The sequence below is a fragment of the Colletes latitarsis genome, chromosome 2, assembly GCF_051014445.1.
Source record: "Colletes latitarsis isolate SP2378_abdomen chromosome 2, iyColLati1, whole genome shotgun sequence".
NCBI classification, from domain to species: domain Eukaryota; kingdom Metazoa; phylum Arthropoda; class Insecta; order Hymenoptera; family Colletidae; genus Colletes; species Colletes latitarsis.
The window spans coordinates 9,368,022-9,380,793 of NC_135135.1; the positions used below are offsets into that span (position 1 = coordinate 9,368,022).

General features: G+C 33.0%; 1 protein-coding gene across 6 annotated transcripts in view; it reads left to right on the forward strand.

Annotated features, from left to right (window-relative positions):
* The window catches only part of Cnc (NFE2 like bZIP transcription factor cap-n-collar), a 166,823-nt gene extending 158,710 nt beyond the window's left edge, over positions 1–8,113 (forward strand). For 4 of the 6 annotated variants that reach the window (XM_076781832.1, XM_076781800.1, XM_076781823.1 and 1 more), the window contains exons 8-13: positions 1,772–2,060; positions 3,378–3,526; positions 3,608–3,784; positions 4,466–4,564; positions 4,656–5,020; positions 5,988–8,113. In XM_076781832.1, coding sequence (XP_076637947.1) covers positions 1,772–2,060; positions 3,378–3,526; positions 3,608–3,784; positions 4,466–4,564; positions 4,656–5,020; positions 5,988–6,155 — 1,247 coding nt within the window. In that variant the 3' untranslated portion in view covers positions 6,156–8,113. The remainder of the gene's footprint in view (positions 1–1,771; positions 2,061–3,377; positions 3,527–3,607; positions 3,785–4,465; positions 4,565–4,655; positions 5,021–5,987) is intronic. The other 2 variants (XM_076781815.1, XM_076781807.1) reach the window with 2 other exon arrangements.
* The last annotated feature ends 4,659 nt before the right edge of the window (positions 8,114–12,772 follow it).

The following is a 12,772-nucleotide window of genomic DNA, read 5'->3' on the forward strand; positions in this document are numbered from 1 at the left end:
TGTTAACATTTGTTAACAAATTAAAAAATCTATTCTTACGAGGGAAATCTATAGTTGGATCGTGTGTTTTTTCAATAAAACGATGACTTAACAAGTTTTAAAATATTACCTGCTAGGGTCAAACAATCTTTATAAAAAGCGGTTGTAAACATTGAAAATTTCAATATGCTAGCTCGACTCTGCTTGGATAGGAATGATCTGTTTACATAATTTGTTTCTTTGCTCTGGTTTCTTGTCGCTTTGGATGACGCGTTTAATGACGCGGAAAATTCATGATTTTCAATTTAGTATCTCAGTGCACAAAAGAAACAAATGGTTTCACTTACAGTTTATTAATTAAATTGAATAAGTCACGGATTAGAATATTGAACAGTAGCATCTGACGAAGAAATATATCGGACAAAACTAAGAATTGAAAAATATGATTTTTCGTATGGGTTTCCATTAAACATTTTTAAGTTAACCCCCGTTCCACCCACGTAATAAAGGATGGGTTCAACCTTAATTTTGTTATATTTTAAAGGTTCTTCGAATCAATTCAATTCAAAACCTAAATCATTTGAATTGTGTGGTTCACCCAGTATATCAGAAAATTGAAAAGACTACATGGTATCAATATACCTATTAAAATTCTATATTTCCATCTCTAAGTTTGATTAGATTTCGAGCAATCATTAGTCCTGAATAATAATGGTTACTTCTTATACATTTCTAGTTTTTTCGATATACCATGTGATTCAAATAAAATATTACCAGCTGTTCTCAGGCTCTAATAAAGATAACTTTTTTTCAATTAAATGGCTTAATACTTTTACGTGCAACAAATTCTTTTAGAGAAATTGTTAAGAGGATAACAAGGGGTCACTAAATTTGTTTAAACGGAAGTTGGTATTATTCTTTTGTTTTTTTAGATAACATTTACTTATATCGTGTTATCTTTACTCTCTCCTGAATCATTTAATTTCGTTTCTAAGAAACACTATATATAACAATTAACAGAAATAAATGGACACCACAGAGAAATGAGAATGTGCGTCCTAATTAGAATATAATTTATAGTCATGATGATAATGGAACAAGAAAGACAGATACTATGGTAATGCTAGCTACTCGATAAATGGAGGGATAATTTTATTAGAAAACTCGAGAGTCTGAGATACTTTTTTTCATCATCGAGTAATTTCTATTTAAACCTACAGTAGTAATGTTTAACGCCATACACTTGTTCATAGAAGTTATAATCTACCTATTTGATTCTATTCGCAGATATTTATACTTGATAATATATTAGTACTACCTAAATTTCTATGCAATAATATAAACAGTATTTATAAGGCAAGATAATCTCAAAAGGGAATGAAATTGCTTAAATAAAAAAAAATTATAATGTAACGCTATACACTTGTTCCTAGAAGTTGTTTACGTACCTATTTGATAGGTTATTCTATTTGCAGATATTTATACGTGATAATATATTAGTACTATCTTTTCTATGCAATAATATAAACCGTATTTATAAGGCAAGATAATCTCAAAAGGGAATGAAATTGCTTAAATAAAAAAAAATTATAATGTAACGCCATACACTTGTTCATAGAAGTTGTAATCTACCTATTTGATTCTATTCGCAGATATTCATACCTGATAATATATTAGTACCACCTAAATTTGTATGTAATATAAACTGTATTTGTAAGGCAAGATAATCTCAAAAGAAAATGAAATTAAAAAATAAAAAAATTGTAATGGAGGATTTAATTAAATGTTACAGGTATTTACACTATGCGCATGCTGGATAATGGTAGCAACAATGCTTCGGGTCCAACGGGAGCAACGGCTTTGTCAGGAGTTCAGACAGGTGGTGGTACAGTTTCTTCGGCAACAGGCCTTACGACACTTCCGGGTGTAACAGACGAAAGGATGGATGCATCCAGCGATAGTGCTGTCAGCAGCATGGGCAGTGAACGGGTACCATCCATTTCCGATGGCGAATGGATGGAAACTGGATCTAACTCTAGCCATACACAAGCCGATTCTCATTATACCATGGATTATGCTAGGTGATTAAATTATTCCATTGAAACGGAAGCATTGTCGCCATATCAGTCGAGTACTATCAACTGTTTCATTAAGTTTGAATACTTTCTGTGGCATGCGATACAATTTGGCAATCAAAACGATTCCTATTGGTTGTTTAACGAGTTCTTCTAACTTCCATTAGGGGGGAGATTATCGAGTAACAACTTTAAAAGTAACTGATATTTATGAATTCTTTTCGAAACCCTATTGGCTTGAATTGTACTTTTCTGTGGGTATGAAGAGATTTTAAATTATAGAAAACCATTCTTTTTTGTCGATTCGTTTTACTATTTACTGAATATAGAATCTTATTAACCACTTCGACGATGCTTCATCCGATTGCAAACATCAGTTTTCTTAAAGTTAGAAAGTTTACGCTGGTATTGAACTTGTCTTTAGGATAGAACAATGGAAAATTAAAAAATGTATAATATTCGAAAGCAAAATTAACTTTTTCTTTAGATAAACTAACCTTTACACGAATGAAAAGAAATGAATGAAAACTAAAAGAAGAATGTTAGGTTCAGTCTCCGAAGAAATGTATTACGAATAAAATGAGCTGTGTTTGAAATTGACCAATCGATTACTTTTCGAATCATCTTGGATGACAGTTTGATTTATTCGTGGCTTTTATAATGAAATTAATTAATCCTCGAATGCATTACCATTTTCGGAAATGAGATAAGAATGCACGCATACAAATTATACAATTACCTAAATATTTTACATTAAATTATACTATATGTATAGAACAAAAATTGAAATTATAATTTTTAATAGGAAAAATTAAATTACTTTGTTAAAACTAAATTACTCTTTCATACGTGTCATCGTCATGCAAAATCCACCAAAATAAACTGTTATACAGACTATTCTATTAAAGTAATATAGGCTACAAATATGCAAAACTTATTTATATCATTTTATTCTGTTATTAATTACAATTTTTTGCGAAACGCACAGAACAAAGTTCAAGAAACGCTGGTATAGAACGTTGTATTTCCTGATCGTTGCCACAGTACAAACTGCCAACAGAGTATTCTTTTGATAAGAAACGTAGTCGGATCGTTCGAAAATAAAGAGTGTGGGAGATAAAGTAAAAGGTTACTCGAACGATAGTATTTATAGTCATATTAAATATAAGATTAATTTGAATGTCGCGAGTGATTCGTCAAGATATTGGTATGCTTTTCCTTAAATACATGTAACACCTGTAACGATTCCTCCATATTATCGAAACGTTAATTACCAAATAGCTTAACAATATTTAGTATATATACATATTGTGGCATTTTCAGCAAGTATCGTATGTCGTACGACTGCAGTTATTCCGTTTCCGGCAGAAACGGTGGTTCCCCGAGATGCCAAACGGAACGCACTATGCCACCGGTGGCTCAAAAAAAGCATCAAATGTTCGCGAAACGATATTTCCAGGAACAAGAAACAGGTCAGTGTACTTAAAATTAAGCGACCAAAAATAGACATCATTTTTGCAAATGAACTTTAATTTATTGTAATTTAACGGCAGGCTCGCCCCTGGGAGCTACAGCACATCCAACCACTCCGATCAAATACGAATACGATTCGCATACGGTTGGTGCTGGGGCACCAGGAAACGCTTACACGGGGCCAATCGAGGGTGCAGCTGGACCGCAACCCGAAATGAAGTACACCTGCAGCGTAGATTTTACTCGTCATCAAACAGGTAGAACGAAATCATTTTTAAGGTTTCACATCGCTAATAAATTCTTTATACTCTCTCTATACACATTCCCTCTAAATAATTAAACTACAATCTAATCTTCGTGTATGATTAAACAGCAATTATTGATGAGGGTGCCTCCCAGCGAAGATTCCTCATTGGAGTTTACGTTTACGATGATAAACGATAAAGAATAAAAATATCAGATTCGCTTCTAAATTAACTTCAGTAAAGAATTTTTTAAATCGATATCTTGGCGAATAAAATTGCAGATAAAGAGTTTACGAACGAATCTAAAATTTGTATTCGTTATTCGCGAATAACATTTGCCTGACTCTGGAATGGGGCATGGGAACGGCAGCGAACATTTTGGATATTGATATAAGGGTTAAATAGTAGACGAATATATTAATTACACGTGTGTCTTAAATACATGTGACCTACATTTGCATCCAGCAGCTACCATGAATGAAAAGACGTTTAATTAGGAGAGCACGAATCGTCGACGGTCTGAAGAACTTAATTGGTGAAAGTAATCGTCCGACAGTCGAAAGATCTGGGTTGGAATCCGAGATCAACAATTCGATCGTTCGATTCTTTTCCTTCTACAACCTTTGTTTGGCTGCAATGCCCCAAATCGATGAAATGTGAGGAGCATGCTAATAACCGATTTGTCATTTTCAGGACGTTCCGCTATAGAACACGTTCACCATAATCATACGTATCATTTACCCGCGGAAAGTTCCGGATCTCTTCAACGTCCAGTTTCTCGTGACAAAAAAGGTTAATTTCAAAGTTTGAAGCAAAATATTACACTACTTCCACGTCGCGTGTTAATTTTAGCGTCACCTATTTCTGTATTTGTCTTTTCCAGTACGTAAAAATGAGAACGACGAGCATCTGACCAGAGACGAGAAAAGAGCCCGAGCATTGAACGTGCCCATTCCAGTGAACGATATTATTAATCTACCTATGGACGAATTTAACGAACGTCTTAGTAAATACGATCTCAGCGAAGCTCAATTATCCTTGATACGTGACATCCGAAGACGAGGCAAAAACAAAGTCGCTGCTCAAAATTGTCGAAAACGTAAACTAGACCAAATTATCAGCCTCGCTGATGAAGTGAAAGAGATGAGAGACCGTAAGATGAGACTTATACGAGAACACGAATTCATGCTTCTCGAGAGGCAACGCGTCAAAGACAAATTTAGTCAACTTTACCGTCATGTGTTTCAAGTTAGTATATACTGATCTTTATCACTTACGATATTAATTATATCAAATTGAGATATTGATAGTTTCAACCAAAGATTGAAACCTTTCAAAAAATAGTTGTTTCAAATTATTGTACCAGGAACACAATCAGAAAAAAAAGGTTATCCTTTATGGAAAAGTAATAATTGTCTAATGTATCCCTTTTCAGACCATATCATGAATATACAACATCTTTCCTACCAGATGATCAAAATAGATCCTTCTTTGGGTGATACCCAGTTTTCGCAACAGATAAAAAACCTTTTTGTCGTTTAACTAGCATAGTTTACGTCCTACGTTGTTATAAAGAATTCAAGTTTCATCTCTAGAACCTTCTTTGGCCGAATTAACAAACTCAACTTGTGAATATTTTCTATTTTCTGGCTTTACAACTCCAAGGAGGTATTATTAGGAATTAGTAGCCTTCTCTTTCAGTTCTCCAGTCATCAAAGAAACAAGGGACACACCCTCTTGACTCTAAGCAACATGTGTGTTTTTTTAACTCCTTCAGGGACTATAAAATTTCTTTTTTTACCTTATATTTCTCTTTTACCACTTAAAACCTTTCACACCCTATCCTGATCAAGTCGATTCAGTTGCTAATAGTCAACTCTTAATCAACGATTAATATTTACTCAAGTATCATATGTTGAAAAATGAAGTCAAATTCTAAGAAGTCTATACCCGAAAAGGTTCAAGCATCCCCAAATGAAAATAAAACATTTTCTCTGCACTATTATGCAGGGTTTCCCGTGATTTTTCCTAGAGGTCAAACGCAGAAAGAAATATTAAATAAAGTTTGTGAATAAACGCTTTGTATTAGAGTTAGACACAAATATTGTATGAACAGTTACTGTGTCATTGTTGGTCTAATCGGAGAAAACACGGGAGATTTTCATTAAGAAGAATACTGTAACAAATGAAAACAACAACATCGTTTAATTTTTAGTCTTTGCGAGATCCTGATGGCAATCAGTATCATCCGTACGAATATAGCCTTCAACAATCCGCGGATGGAAACGTGTTGTTAGTGCCAAGGAATCAAACGAATCCTCATCATCCGCGTTCTACAACGATGGAACCGAAGACGAAACCCAACCCAGAACACAAGGAATGAAATTATCAGGAGATCGCGTTTAAAATACAATTTTCTTCGTACGCTCAAGGTACTTAAAGTGTTACGAAAACGCGGTGCTAAGAACGAAAATTACTTAGGATTATTAAATACAATAATATAAGAACGGTTTGTGTTGGAAGAATTTCATTGCTTAACAAATTGGTATGTCTGTACGTCATATTTACTAACGACATCTTTACAAAACTATTTTAAAAGCTCACATTGAGTTATGTCTTTCTCTACAACTGGAAAATAATCACCAAACGTATAAACACCGATTGTACATATAGTAATACGAAACGATTAGATAATGTCTAGAAATAGATAAACGATAGTCAACGCTTTACAAATCTACGTTACGTTTAAACGAAAATGTTTTTTTTCTTTTTCATTTATTATTTCAGTCGACGATATATAGACACGCAATATTTCTTGAGAGAGTACGAAAAAAAAAAAAATTATCATGTAGTATACGTTCAAAATAACACCTTTTTATATTAAAATTCATCAAAATATTATTTAATAATTGTAATTAAAATAATTTTCCTTTTTTTTATTATTATTTTTCTTCCAGCATACATGAATTCTGCTTGTTAATTTTTCAGAGCTCGTATATGCCCAATGTCGTATACGCTCCAAGCTTCATGAGTATACACATACTTTGATCAAACTGGAATGACCACTTTCATTAGTATATTATAGATAACTCGATGCAAGTGAAATAAAACAAAATACGATGCCAGTGAAAGAAATATCTTTTTATTACTACTTTAACATTCATGTGATTTTAAAATATTCATAATTATTACGACAGAAGTATAAGGATGTAATGCAACGTTAAATCTGCATTTAAAATGGAAATAAAATAAAAGGAACAATTAAAATGATAAAAGGCAAATGTCTGAGACGTGGAATACAACATATTGTTCTATTAGCTATTGCATGTTCTGTACAGAAAACTTCTCTGAGAAAAGTTAGTGTACTTCATTCAAGCAAAATTTAATAATAAATTGTAATATACAATGACGACGAATATGTAGTGCGTAATATAAGTATGTGCATACGTTCATAGCAATGTATCGAACTGCTACATTATTGATAATAGTATTGATCAAAATATGAACAAACATAATAAAAAAAAACACATATTTTTATAAAGTAAGAAATGAGTGAAGTTCAGGTATATCACATTTGCCTTTTTATGTATATATTAATGTAGTTAGTATAATTTTCTATAAATACTATATATATACGAATCGTATGTATTTATGTATATGCATATATATATAAAGTAATAATGAGATATATGTTATAATGTTAAAAAACAAACAAAACAAGAAAATTGTTTATGCCGACAATTTATAATAGTCAACTCTTTATTAATATTTACGTACACAATTGTATTTATACTATTGGGTGTAGGCTGTCTTTACATCAGCGCTATCCAGCGTGGGGGTCTTTCGAGCGCCTATTTCCCATTCTAATTGTCCCCTCTCCCCATGTTACATTGTCACAGAAATCGCATGACCCTAAAAATGCTGCCATGTCAATCTAGCCGTCCTCAAACGTTAAACAAAAGAAAGATAAGACACAATTTGCTGAAAATAATAGTATTGGCTCATTTTGGCGTCGTGTGTCACGTGTGGTCGCTTTCCTAGTATCGCGCGATAACTTTGACAACCAATACGGAAATGGAAGAACCCCACAGGACTCACGGGCCCTGGTTTGGACAGCGCTGTTTTACATACTGTACTTAGCGAGTGGAGATCATATTGTTAAAGACTACTATAAAAAGAATAATTTATAATAACTCTGTTCGTGTACTGTACAAACGAACCACATTTATATGAATCTTTAATTCATCAGATTTTAAGATCTCCCATGTCATAAAATTTCTATATTGTATAAATAAAGCTGAATAAACCTTTGGGGAAAGTACTGAATGTACTTTGATATGATATATGTAGATGATACTTATCCATTCTCGCATAATTGCAGAAAATTAAAAGTTTTGCACATTTTTTTGCCTGAGAAATCATTAAAGCAATACTTCAAGTAATATTAAATTACAGAATTCTATTGACACAAATATAATATTTTTATTAGTACGGATAATTTTGTTAACTGTGTTGTAAAGAACGTACACGATTCTTATATGATATAAACAAATGATAAAACTACATAGAAGTCCTTATTCTCAGCAATTATAGTACATAAAAATGAACTAAATCTTCTAAGATCTATACTTTTAAATCTCACTTGATATGTAATTTCCACAATAGAATTATTTAATAATTTTCAAATAGTTTTCTGCTTGTCATAGAACAAATATTAAATATTATTGTTCTTTTTCCATTATCATTTCCATTATCGTTTCTTTCCATTATCATTTCGGTGTCACTCCCAACATTAGTTACAGAAATTGTCTATCTACCCCCTATCGATTTTTCTTTAAAATTTGTTTTTCATTTTTAATAAATTTAGTTGACGCTGTACGAAAATGTTGTCTAATACCTTTTTGTAGGTATCCATAAGCTCTATTTCAGAAATAAATTTCAATCAAATCCATTCACTATTGTAGGAGTTATGACCTTTTGAAAACTGAACAATATTTATGGGGTTTTTGTCACTGTATGGGGTTAAGGAGCAACTTTTCGAATATTCTTAGAAGTTCTAAATATTCTTCGCCAAAATACGCATTGATTGCATTTCGAAACATTAAAATCCTCCAATCCGTTCAGAAGTTATAATGTTTTAAACATTCGCATGAAATTTCCGGGGAACATTTGGCCATACATTATATTTTCGATTAGGAATTTTTTTTCTCAGAAGTGCGTAGGATTTCGGGGGTATGTGTATACACAAACAATAATTGTAATTAACCCCCGTAACCAAAAGTAATTTTTTCAAAATGATCTGAAATTTTTTAATTTCGTCGAAAAATTTCTGTACCTTCCTAAAAAATACTAGATGTGGTACAAGTACCATCTGAAAAACTACAAACACTACAACTACAGACGAGTATAGTGACAAAGTGGTAATGAAAAATGACTCTCCATCCTCATCCGAAAATAAAGATGAAGAGCCATTTGTTGCAACCAACACTTGAGACAATTTGTCAAGGCCTCTACGGCACAAAGCCTTTTCTTTCTTTGGCGGGCCTGCCAAAGCCTGAAACTTAAGCTTAGGCTCGAGATTCCGTGCAGTCCACAGTCAATAACGATAACGATTCTAGGAATCGTTGTCGGAACAAGTGGAACTCGAGCGGGGTGAGCGTTTCGGGGAACTTACCACAACCGCGAGCGCGAAGAGCAACGCTAAAGTCGCCGCACGATTCCAAGAATCGAAAATAAAACCAAAATAAACGGTACAATCCGTTTGGATCGGCTAACGTTTCGATTCTCCAAATCGAACTATAGGTACAGGACCTGTGACAGTTCTGTCCTGACCCTACCTCCTTAGGTCTAGCGCACACACACCAGAAAGTAAGCTACCTACCTACCTAATGCTATATTTAAAAAATTCCAAACGCATTCTCTCAAACAAACACTCCACGGTTCTCACACATAATGTCCGGGTGCGACCTAAACTAGGGAGGAAACCCCGGGGTTCCTCCGACACCCGAACATTGCAAACAACTTTCACACTCTAAGGTATGTACTAAATCCTGAAATCAAAAAGGCTAATGACCATTGTGTATTTCTATTATAAATATTACGTCATTTTCAAGAAAATCTTTGATAAAATATACTATACAGTGTGTTCGTTCATCCCTGGGAAAAATTTTAACGGGAGATTCTAGAGGGCAAAATAAGACGAAAATCAAGAATACCAATTTGTTGATCGAGGCTTCGTTAAAAAGTTATTAACGTTTAATGTTGCGCCTGTAGATAGGCAACCTGCGTACAGTTGCGTGCACATGATAGTGATTCTCATTCAACTCTACTTACTGACGTATCGCCAGTCTTACAGTTTTGTGAATGAGAACCACTATCACGCATACGCAGCTGTTCGCAGGTTGCCTATCTACAGGCGCAAATTTAAATGTTAATAACTTTTTAACGAAGCCTCGATCAACAAATTGGTATTCTTGATTTTGGTCTTATTTTGGCCTCTAGAATCTCCCATTAGAATTTTTCCCAGGGGTGGTTGAACACTTTGTATAAAAAAGAAAACTATGATCAAGAATTTATAATAAAATAAATTACTTTGAAAATTTTAAGTAAATTACAATATTAAAACAAACTAGTCAAAATATTGAACCTTGGGTCAATTCTGTTGTCAAAATATATTTTTAAAACCTGAAAATAGTACATAATGCATGTTACTTTGATTCTAGTCTTTTTGTATATGAATTGAAGCATCATATTGTTTAATAAGTAAGGAAAGACTTTGGTATCTTTGATACAAAGTCATCAAAGTGAATGTAATTATTCAGTAATATAAAAGACAATCAATATTCAGAAATATATACATATTCAATAATCATTATTGTAAAATGAATCTAATTAAAATACAATATCTAAAAGATATTGTAAACATTACTTCATGATATATTTTCAATCATAACTATTCATATTCAAAATTATTTATCATACTATGATATTTGTTATATTAAATATCGCGGAGTACAAGAAGACCCTAGCCTGAACTAAAAAGTAAAATGATCTGTGTTACTACTCACGTCACTATACTCGTCAAAAATACCATGTATAATACAACCAGTCACCCATGTCGATTTCGACCTTTCGTTCTACATGGGGACCAGAGGGGAAAAAATCGCATGCAACTTACCAATCGTTGAGTATAATGAAGATAACACTGTTGTCCAGTGGAAATCATCAGCAAAATCATCTGCTTGGTCCTGCTGATTTCCAGGATGTAGGGAAGAGATCTAGATACTGTAAAGCACAAAAAAAACAATTATAATCTCTTGTTAAAATTATAGAGATCTTTAATTTAATATAAAAGTCTCTATATATTCAAAACTGAGGAAAGCTTCTTAATAAGTTTAAAAATTTTTAACCGAGTTAGCAAAATTTGAAAGTATATATTTATACTTACATTTTTTGTTCATGGAACATCGCCCAATAGGTTCTCTTCAGTGATGCACTGACTCTAATACCGAATTGTCAACAAAAATATTCTAAAAAATGTGAAAGAGTAATAAGCGGAAGTGAATTAACGCGACCGAAAATCAAAGTCGGCGAACAACTGATTCTAGAATCACGATTCGTAAAGAAAAGGGAGCCCAGATGCTCTGAAAGAAATTTATGTGTGCGCAATAAACACTGACTCGACCTCCGCGTGTCCCTGAAATCAAAACGATAATCTGCTAGAAGCTACTATGCTTCGAAAAATAAGAAACTATACTACGGAACAACCACTGACTCTACCGACCGCTTTGCACGCGGTCATCAAAATTTCTGAAAAAGAAACTGAGATATGAAATAATTAAATAATCACACAGACCTGTCTATTTATCGATTTAGCATTAAATTTAATCGATAAAAAGACAAAAATATGTAAATATATATAGGTACATAGTCATTTGATATAATAAAGTAGATTTTACCAATATTCGATTTTGAATTCCTTCCATTTGCAATTTCCAACATCATGGCGTCGATTGCATGCCGGTAGCGTTCTTTCCATTCGAATTGCAGCAAGCAAAGTCTGTAATAGAAATAAAACATAAATTACGATTAAATGCATTAAAATAAATGTACCTATATCTTAATTAAGTATCAATTGAACATGATATATGTTCTATTGGATGGTGATTTCGTTTGGGGATATCATAATTGATGTCGATGAGATATGAAAGAAAACGCGCGAAACTGATTAAACTTTTTTCACGATTCCGACTGAATTTGTAATAGATACATGTTAATATTAAACGAAAACATCAACAGAGAGTGAAAGAGAGTACTAGTAGCGATTAGAAACGTTTAGATGACAATAAGTAAAAAGTATGTACCTCATTAGACGCGAAGGTGTCAATGCTTCTAACCAGACCACTTTCCACAAAAAGAATGGCGACGCCAAGCATAGTTGACCGTTACGAAGTAATTGGGGAGTGGGGGGTGATCACATGGTCCATCATCTCGATTCTCGATATATATTTCTGAAGGAAAGGTTAAATTTTATATTGAAAATAACATTAATGATACATGTAGAAATTCTGACTGTAAAATAAATATAGAAAAATATCAAGCACGTAATTAATTACTTAATGATTTATTATCGATATACTTTTGTGACGTCACGATGCATAGCATCTGTCTTTCGATACATTCGATAGATTCGATAGTGTCTCTTAAAGATGAAATATCGATGCATTATATTATTCATAGATAACTCGATCGATCAAAAGATGAATTTAATAATATATGAATATTTCTTATGCCTATTTCTTCTGTGTTCTACAATATTTTTTTAAAGTAACTGTATTCTTACCATTGTTAGCATTGCTAAGCCAGGATCAGTAATCCGATACGTTATGTTTTGAAAGCTCAGTCAGTCTGTGTTTACATTCTTAACCGCGCCGGCCACTCGATTTCACCTTGAAACTGGGAAAAAAGATTTTTTTACGTTTGCTAGCTTTACCGATTTAA